Here is a 9,894-nt window from a genome sequence, read left to right on the forward strand (position 1 = left end):
CCCGTCTCGGCCTCCCAAAGTGCTGGGATTACAGGCTTGAGCCACCGCGCCCGGCCCAAGGTAAGACTCTTAATACTCAGTAGCTCCATGACTTTGAGCAAATTACTCCATGGCTCTGAGTCTCTATTTCTTCAATTATAAAACATAGATAATACCTACCCCACAAAGAGATTTTGAGGATGATGAAATAATAACTATCATTACAGGTACCTCTTATTGATTGCACAGGGCAATGACATTTAAAAAGACAGTCACAACTTTGCTGGAGGGAATTAGACCAATGAGGATATATTTAAGTCTCACAGTCAAAAAGCAGTAGTTAAAATAACTAGAAAAATATAACTGAAGCTGGGCATGGTGGCGCACACCCGTAGTCCCAGCTACTTGGGAGGCTGAGGCAGGAGAATCGCTTGAACCTAGGAAACCGAGGTTGCAGTGAGCTGAGATCATGCCACTGCACTCCAGCCTGGCAACAGAGTGAGACTCTGTATCAGAAAAAAAAAAAAAAAAGAAAAGAAAAGAAAGAAAGAAAAAAAAAACAGAAAAGATAACTGGGCTGGATGCAGTGGCTCATGTCTATAATCCCAGCACTTTGGGAGGCTGAGGTGAGCAGATCACTTGAGGTCAAGAGTTCGAGATCAGCCTGGCCAACATGGTAAAACCCCATCTCTACTAAAAACATAAAAATTAGCCAGGCATGGTAGTGGGTACCTGTAATCTCAGCTACTCAGGAGGCTGAGGCATGAGAATCATTTAAACTGGGAGGTGAAGGATGCAATGAGCCAAGATCGTGTTACTGCACTCCAGCCTGGATGACAGAGCGAGACTCAAAAAAAAAAAGAAGAAGAGTATAATTGGATTGTTTGTAATACAAAGGATAAATGCTTGAAGTGATGGACACCCTGTTTACCCTGATGTGATTACTACACATTGCATGCCTGTATCAAAATACATGAGTGTACCCTGTAAGTATATACACCTACTACGTACCCACGAAAATTAAAAAATTTTTCAAAAGCAGTAGTTTACCAGGGGGAAGGAATGCCAAAAGGAGAAACAGACAGTACCACTTTACAAGTACAAAGGGTAAAAAGGCTCCAAGGAGGACAGTAACTCCTCTAGTTGTTGGGATCAGGAAAGGTTTCTTGGAGAAGATACCATATGAGAAGGATGGCCAGAGGCACTGGGGATGACATCTCATGCAAAGGGAAGGGGATGAGCAAGACCCAGAAGATGGAAAGTGTGCCCCATGATGGAGGGACAGTGATGGCATAGTTTGACTGGAGTGTGGGTTGTGTGCACCCCTAACGTGACAACTCTTCACAGTCTGCTCTGTGTTGGTTATTCTTGTCCATCTCAGCTCCTTGAGCATAAAACTGGTATGTGTCTTATTTCTGCCACCAACATTCTCTGCTTTTACATCCTGGCATATCCTAAGCTAGTTTTAGCCTCTGCTCCTTTCCTGAAACAATGTCTCTCACCTGAAGGCTTCTGACCTCCACTTTTTCATCCAACACGACCGTTCCTCACCAGAGAAGCCTTCCATGACTCACCCCTCCCCACCCCACCCCCAGCATCCTGTGTGCTTTTCTAAAGACCCAAGTCCGTAACACAGTTGATAAAGCCCTAGGTGATTTGTCACCTGCCTCCTCCTAAGCATCACCTTGTGTCAGCTTCCCCCAGCATCTGTGATCTGGAACACAGGTGTTCTCCCAATCATTTAGGAAAAAAATTAAACTTCCTCACTCCACAGGGACTTTTGCAAGGGCCAATGTCTATGCTTGAACTTTCTTGCACTGCACTCTTAGACAGGATGGCTGAGGAGGGCCTCTCTAATGAGGAGAGATTCGAACAGAGCAAGGGAGCAAGTCATAAGGCTATCTGAAGGGAGAATGTTCCACACAGAAAGATGGCACAAATGTCCCAAGCTGTGAATGTACTTGGTGCATAGGAAGAACTATGACAGCCCATGCGGCTTGGGCAGAGAGAGAAAGGATGAGAGCAGTAGGAGATGAAATAAGAGGCATGGAGGCTGCATCACGTAGGGGCCTCCTAAGCCACAGAAAAGGCTCTGGCTTTTTCGGGTTTTGTTTGTTTGTGTTTGAGATGGAGTCTCGCTCTGTCACCCAGGCTGGAGCGCAGTGGTGCAATCTCGGTTCACTGCAACCTCTGGGTTTGAGCAATTCTCCTGCCTCCGCCTCCAGAGTAGCTGGGACTACAGGCGTGCACCACCAAGCCTGGCTAATTTCTGTATTTTTAGTAAAGACAGGTTTTCACCATGTTGGCCAGGCTGGTCTTGAACTCCTGACCTCAGGTGATCTGCCCTCCTCGGCCTTCCAAAGTGCTGGGATTACAGGTGTGAGCCACTGCACACTGCCTGGCTTTTTCTTCTAGTGAGATGGGAGCTACTGGAAGGTTCTGAAAGAATGACATGATCTGGTTGAGTTTTAGAAGGACTACTCTGGCTGCAAAGTACAGACTGTAGAGGGGTAAGGGAGGAAGCAGAAAGACCAGAAGGAAGGTAAGGGCTATAATTCAGACAAAAGGTGACAGTGACCTTGAGCATGGTGAGAGTAGTAGCGAAGGTGGTCAGATGCTAGATTAATTCTGAAGACGGAGTTGACAGTATTTTCAAATTGAGGTGGATTTCTAGTACTTGCAAATGAAATAGATTTATTTTTAAACAGTGTATCTCTTCCTTAGATAACAGAGACAGAATAAGCTGTGACACCAGACTGGATGGGTTCAAATCCTGATTTTATCCCTTACTAACTGTGTGACCATTAGGCAAATTATTTTTCTGTGCCTCAGTCTCCTCATTAATAAAACAGGGGAATAAAGTAACTATTTCATAAAGTTGATATAAGGATTGAGTTATCTGTAAAGCATTTAGAACAGTGCCTGACATATAGTAAGTGTTAGGTAAAGTGTTAATAAAACAAGTAAGTGGGCCAGGTTTGGTGGCTCATGCCTGTAATCCCAGCACTTTGGGAGGCCAAGGCAGGTGGATCACAACGTCAGGAGTTCGAGACCAGGCTGGCCAATATGGTGAAGCCCCGTCTCTACTAAAAATATAAAAATTAGCCGGGTGTGGTGGTGGGCACCTGTAGTCCCAGCTACTCAGAAGGCTGAGGCAGGAGAATCGTTTGAACCCGGGAGGCAGAGGTTGCAGGGAGCCGAGATCATGCCACTGCACTCCAGCCTGGGCGACAGAGCGAGACTCCGTCAAAACAAACAAACAAACAAAGTGTTCATCAATACCCAGCCTAAGTCAGGCTCTGGGTTATGAGTTCTAATATCTCCTTGAACTTTTCCTCTAGCACTTTCATAGTTTGTAGGTATATATTTAAATGATCATTTAACAAATAAATGTCCCCCTCACTAGACTGAGAGCTTCACAAGGAAGGAAACTGACTACTTTGTTCACTCTTCTATCTCTGATAACTAGAACAATTGCCCGGTTCCTGGTCACAATCAGGAGATATTTACTGATTCAATGAGGGAATGATCTGATCACATTTCATCCTAATGATCTTTTCACATTTTTATCTACTCCACCAGTGGATAAACTTCTTCATCTTTTTATCTCCAGTATCTAGTACAGTTCTAAGCACAAAGTAAGTGCTCAATAAATGTTTTCTGAACTAAAGCAGGAACTGTATAAACATTTTCTGTAATCACTGTACTAAATTTATGATACTTGTTACCAATCTGAAGGGTTATCTGGCAAAAAAACAAAAACAGCTGGTGTAGACAAACGGAAAATACCTGGATGTGGCCAACAGCCACCAAGATGTTTGAAATAATATCCTTCAATGTGTGAGGCAGTATAGCAATGAAAGTACTTGCTGTAACTGTGGAAATAGTAATCATGAATATAAAGGTGGGCACCCAACTGATATACCTTCAAATTGCAAGTCATCTACTGCTGCCATTCGGCCAGTGAATCTTCTCCCAGTTGTGAGGAAGAAAATTTGCAGGGATCTAAAAGAAAAAAAACCAGGTAAAAGTAATAGGATTAACAGTATAAAGTATCTGCAAACAAATCTTATTTCAGTATTAGAAATGTTATCACTTTACCTTGCCTCCCTTTTCAGTGGGGTTTAATAGGTTTATATAAAGATAACCACTAAGCGTCAGGTATTATCAAATATTAAAATTGTTACAAAGAAACTAACCCCGGGGGTCCAAAGGTTCCAATTCAACCTTATTTGGTTGTGTATGTACCAGGAATGAATCTCAACTCACTGTGTGAATGTTTAGAGACCAGGTGCAGCCTAGAGATGTAACGATGAGAAAGGATGAGGCTGAGGTTTGAAAGAGGTGATGGGGACAGTGAAGAACAACGGCAGTTCAGCCTAGCCAGTGGTTAAGGGCACAGGCTCTGGGGTCAGACAGAGCTGGGTTTGATTCCCGATTCTGCTGCTTCTCTGCCGTGTGCGCGCTCCTCGCGGCCTCAGTTTCCTCGTCTGTAAAATGGGTGCATGACGGTACCTAGTCACACAGTGCGGGGGTCATTAAATGCGACAATGCGTGTAAGGTGCCTAGCGCGGAGTCAGGCAATTAGTAGGTAATGGGGTGTCGGGGACTCTGCAGCCCGGGACACCGCGAAGCAGAGGCAGTGTTTCAGGGAGAGGAGCTGGGCTGCGGCGGCCCCGGCGAGCAGGAGATCCTGAGCCCCCTTAGCCCAGTACTGGTCCCGCAAACCCGGCCGCCTCACCTCGCGGGACTAGGCGTCCCCTGGGTCCGCGGAAAGCTCGAGCCTCAGTTGCTCCGCGCCTGTTTCGGTCCAGCCCAGTTGCCGGAAGCCGGAGATCCGGGGGGTGGAACTTTCCCGCCTCCTCCGGGAAGAGCCCCGCCTCCTTAAAGAGGCAGCAGCTCCCAGAGACACCTGCGTGCTGAGCCGCTCAGAGCCCGCTCCCTCCCGCGGTTCTCCCGAGGGTGAGTCTCGGGTTCTTAAAGAGACAGGCGAGGGCGGAGTGGTGGGGTCGCTGAGTGTGACTACTTGGGCTGGCCTTGCTCCAGGGAACGCAGAAAATTCTCGAGTTTAGGGTTTTCTTACTGTGTGTTTATACCTCTTTTCCTATGGAAATATAAAATCGGGTAATGGAAGACGACTGTGAAAGAATAAAAATAAGTCACCCGCGTCACCAGTCCCTCAGTTTCTTTTGGCCATAAAAATTTCACCGGTGAGAAGCTGCATGAGTCAATTACATTCTGAATGAGTGATCGAAAGCACGATGTCTGTTCATATGAACACCCCAAGTAAGTGAGCAATTGGAAAGACTTTACATCTAATAGTAGCCATATATAGTGTATTTTTTTTCCCCAAGATTATCATGATCAGGCTTTGTACATGCAGGATCTCTAATTATCAGAATAATCCTGCTATCTTAGGGTGATTATCCTCATTTTACAAAGAGAAAGCTGAGGTTTAGAGCATGCGCAGGGCACTTTTGGTTGAATATGTACCACGAATGAATCTCAGCTCATGAATTCAGCTGTGCTAGTATATCAGCCACCTCTTATGTCCCATTTCAGATCATCTTGGCCTGGCCTGCTGCTTATTTCACCGCCACTCATCTTATTCCAGCGTCAGCAGATATAACCTGACTGAGTTTTGCCTCCAGTCTATGCCTCAGGCTTCTCACCTTCTGCTTCAAGGCTTGTTTCTTGATGCTATGAGGTCATGGGACCTTGCTGGAACTACTCAGCACCCAGACAGGTGCATCCCAGAAGTGTAGGGGTAGAGAGTTAATCTCTCACGAGGCAAATCTCTGACCAATGGGGTCAATAATTGATGAATATATGCTTTTCCTGTTTTTCCCCTCAGGCGCCTTTATATATAGCTTTCAAACTACCTAGCAGGATTAAGCAACCAAATGCCTTTGGAAGTGATGCATTTGACAATGCATCTTTTTTTTTTTTTTTTGAGACGGAATCTGGCTCTGTCGCCCAAACTGGAGTGCAGTGGCCGGATCTCAGCTCACTGCAAGCTCCGCCTTTCGGGTTCGCGCCATTCTCCTGGGACTACAGGCGCCCGCCATCTCACCCAGCTAGTTTTTTGTATTTTTTAGTAGAGATGGGGTTTCACCAGGTTAGCCAGGATGGTCTCGATCTCCTGATCTTGTGATCCGCCCGTCTCGGCCTCCCAAAGTGCTAGGATTACAGGCTTGAGCCACCGCGCCCGGCCGACAATGCATCTTCACAATAGGTCTCCTTCCTTCCCTGATTTACAAGCCCTATCCTTCACTCCTGGTCCTTGGATTCATACTTGCCAATAAACTACTCATATGAGGAACCAATATGAAGGCATGTTGGTACCAAAAGTGGCCCCAGAAAATAAAATCTTAGGTTGGCATTTTGTCACTGAACTGCTCGCCAGTCACATGGCAACAACAAATATATTGCTGGTGTTAAGGGCAGAGGGAAGGAGGATGGTGGTGGTGGTGTGATAACAGAATAGAATGGCATCACAATTACTAAGGTGTCTGTCTACAGTTGATTGGGATAAGGTGCAAGTAGAAGATAAGGTGCTGAGTTATCTAGTGGCTGTGGCACTGGAACATTAAGAGGACAATGGTAATTATAAGGACTATGGAATTAACTGGGTTTTCTTAACTCCATTGGAAACCTTGAAAATAAAATGACAAGAGTTAGAACAGCCAACTGTCAATTTGAGGCACTTTGTGAAAGCTAGAGAGCCTCTATGGAAGCTTTGAAGATTCTTATTCTTCTATAGCCTTGAGAAAGACTGGACTGAAAATCAGGCCCAAGATCTAATTGTAAGGGTTGCAAAGTTTCAACGAAGACTGAATGCACAGCCTCTGTAGGTCTCCTCCATCAAAGCTGGGGCATTGTCAGAAAATGAATGGGAACCTGAGAACTGGGATGAGGATATTTGGGTGGGAAAGCCTGAGACTTGACCATCCCTCGTTTCCAGTTTCCCTTGAATCTTTCAAGGGAAAGGTGGCTGTGGCAGAAGCAGTCCCTTCCCCCTTGTTAAAGGAAAGCAAAGTCCTCTTGCTCAGAGATCCTGTGATGACTACCTGCACAACATTGCTTTGGACTAAGGGACCAATTTAATTGTAAAGAACATGCAACAGTGACACAAAACCATGGGTCTTACCCACTGGTCTTACCACGTGACTCAGTCATCCAACAATAGGTGGCCTAATAGGATGGTGGAATGGCTTGTTAAAGGCACAGTTATGGCTCCAGGTTGGGGAACACACTCAGGAAATTGAGGCATTGTCTTCCAGCACGTAGTACATACACTAAACCAATGGTTTATCAATTATTTATAATGGTACTTTGTTCTAAATACCTATAGATTTGCAAACCAAGGGGTAGCACTTCTTACTATCACTTTCAGTGAAACCTACACACATAGAATGTGTGCCTCCTGCCTCACAAGTTCTGCTTGGTTGGAGATCCTGGTCCCAGGGAAGTAGGGAAGGAGGAGAGAGAACACTTCCACTCCAGTCACAGTTCCGCTGAATTGGAAGCTGTAACTGCCACTTAGGCATTTTTGGCTTCTCATACCACTGCACCAGCAGGTAAAGAAAAGAGTGGCGCAGTGGCTCACGTCTGTAATCCCAGCATTTTCAGAGGCCAAGGTGGGTGGATCACCTGAGGTCAGGAATTCGAGACCAGCTGGCCAACATGGCGAAACCCATCTCTACCGAAAACACAAAAATTAGCTGGGCGTAGTGGCACGCGCTTGTAATCTCAGCTACTCAGGAGGCTGAGGCAGGAGAATTGCTTAAACCTGGGAGGCAGAGGTTGCAGTGAACCGAGATTGTGCCACTACACTCCAGCCTGGACAACAGAGCGAGACTCTGTCTCATAAATAAATAAATGTGACACATGGTAGGGAAAATCAGCCCTGATTACTTTAAGAAGTTGGGGGCTGGGCATGGTGGCTCATTCACATAATCCCAGCATTTTGAGAGGCCAAGGAAGTATTGTTTGAGGTCAGGAGTTTAAGACCAGACTGGGCAACATAAGGAGACACTATAACAGTCACGAAATTTGCCGGGTTTTGGTGGCACACCTGTAGTCCTAACTACCCTGGCTGAGGTGAGAGGATGGCTTGAGCCCAGTAGTTTGAGGCTGCAGTAAGCTGTGATCACACCACTGCCCTCCAGCCCGGTGACAGAACAAGGAAACCCCCTCTCAATTATTTAAAAAAAAAAAAAAAAAAAGTCTTGGTTGTGTTTTAAAACACTTTCCAACTCTGAGCTCTATGATTCTTCTTTCAGTTTTTCCAATGAGCCATGCTGTCTTTGCCACATGGTTCCTTCCACCAGTACGCTAGCCACACTTTGGTCAGCTGACTGCCTGCTGTCTTTCTGGTTTCAGCATAGAAATCACTTCCTCAGTGAAGTCCTCTTGACTTCTCTAATCAGAATAAGCTTCTTCCCCTTCTCCCTGCTCTCGTAGCCTACACACATACTCCGCCTCTGGACTGCATTTAGGAAATGGTAGTTTTCTGTTTACTTGTCTATTCCCCGCACTAAACCATGACTTCTTGAGAGAAGAGGGTGTTTTATTTATTGCTCTACTCCCAGTGCTAAGGGGAGTTGCAGGCCCCAGGTTTTGTTAGGGATGGTCCCAGTTCTGTCTCTGCCCTGGAAGGTTTCAGATCCATGTCCCATGGGGAGGGCTCTGACTACAGAAATAGTGAACCACCAGCTAGAAGCCACGATGGGGGGGCCAGGCACAGTGGCTCACACCTGTAATCCCAGCACTTCTGGAGGCCAAGGCGGGTGGATCACCTGAGGTTCGGAGTTCAAGACCAGCCTGACCAACATGGTGAAACCCTGTCTCTACTAGAAATACAAAAATTAGGCCGGGTGCAGTGACTCACACCTGTAATCCCAGCACTTTGGGAGGCTGAGGCGGGCGGATCACAAGGTCAGAAGTTCAAGACCAGCCTGGCCAATATGGTGAAATCCCATCTCTACTAAAAATACAAAAAATTAGCTGGGTGTGGTGGTGCATGCCTGTAATCCCAGCTACTCGGGAGGCTGAGGCAGGAGAATTGCTTGAACCCGGGAGGCGGAGGTTACAGTGAGCCGAGATCACACCACCACACTCCAGCCTGGGCAACAGAGTGAGATTCCATCTCAAAAAAAAAAAAAATTAGCCGGGTTTGGTGGCAGGCGCCTGTAATCCCAGCTACTCGGGAGGCTGAGGCAGGAGAATTGCTTGAACCCGGGAGGCGGAGGTTACAGTGAGCCGAGATCACACCACCACACTCCAGCCTGGGCAACAGAGTGAGATTCCATCTCAAAAAAAAAAAAAATTAGCCGGGTTTGGTGGCAGGCGCCTGTAATCCCAGCTACTCAGGAGGTTGAGGTAGGATAACTGCTTGAACCTCAGAGGCGGAGGTTGCAGTGAGCCGAGATTGTGCCACTGCACTCCAGCCTGGGTGACAGAGCAAGACTCCATCTCCAAAAAAAAAACCATGATTGGGAAAAACATCTTTCATTAGTAGCAGAAGTTTGTGTATAAAGAATAACTAACATCCAAACCTACTGACTTGTGAGAGAGCATCTAACAGGGTCTCTTTAAGTGTGGTCTTTTTAAGTACTTTTTTTTAAAAAAATTAATCAGAGGGAGAATTTAAGATGTGGAATCTACCAATCCAAGAATCTCTCAAAAGCTAAGGCAAAGAATCAGAAATGATAGTGATTAGAACAGACCTTTGTGCACCTGGTTAGGAATTTTCTGTCTCATGACAGAAAAGCAAACACCTTCTGACCTGACTCCTTCCCCTGGCCCAGGGTTGGCTGCTCCTACCCTGAGCCTTCATTCAGCTCCGCCCAGTGTCGCCTGGCTGCAGCCTCTCTGCCCATAGGCCTCAGAGCTTACTCTGGCTGTGCCGAG

At 46.3% G+C, this 9,894-nt stretch overlaps 1 protein-coding gene across 5 annotated transcripts in view; it reads right to left on the reverse strand.

The window, feature by feature from the left end:
- The window catches only part of YIPF1 (Yip1 domain family, member 1), a 42,087-nt gene extending 36,345 nt beyond the window's left edge, over positions 1 to 5,742 (reverse strand). For 2 of the 5 annotated variants that reach the window (XR_001000068.1, XM_011926318.1), the window contains exons 1-3: positions 4,721 to 4,842; positions 4,249 to 4,469; positions 3,905 to 3,984 (exon numbers count right to left, since the gene is read on the reverse strand). Coding sequence is in view for 2 of the 5 variants with exons in the window: in XM_011926318.1 (XP_011781708.1) it covers positions 3,905 to 3,935 (31 nt within the window). In the remaining 3 variants the exon portion in view is untranslated. Of the gene's footprint in view, positions 1 to 3,904; positions 3,985 to 4,248; positions 4,470 to 4,720; positions 4,843 to 5,557 lie in introns of those variants that run through there. The other 3 variants (XR_001000069.1, XM_011926317.1, XM_011926320.1) reach the window with 3 other exon arrangements.
- Positions 5,743 to 9,894: the final 4,152 nt, after the last annotated feature.

Source organism: Colobus angolensis, unplaced genomic scaffold (assembly GCF_000951035.1).
Source record: "Colobus angolensis palliatus isolate OR3802 unplaced genomic scaffold, Cang.pa_1.0 Scaffold68, whole genome shotgun sequence".
Taxonomy (NCBI): Eukaryota; Metazoa; Chordata; class Mammalia; order Primates; family Cercopithecidae; genus Colobus; species Colobus angolensis.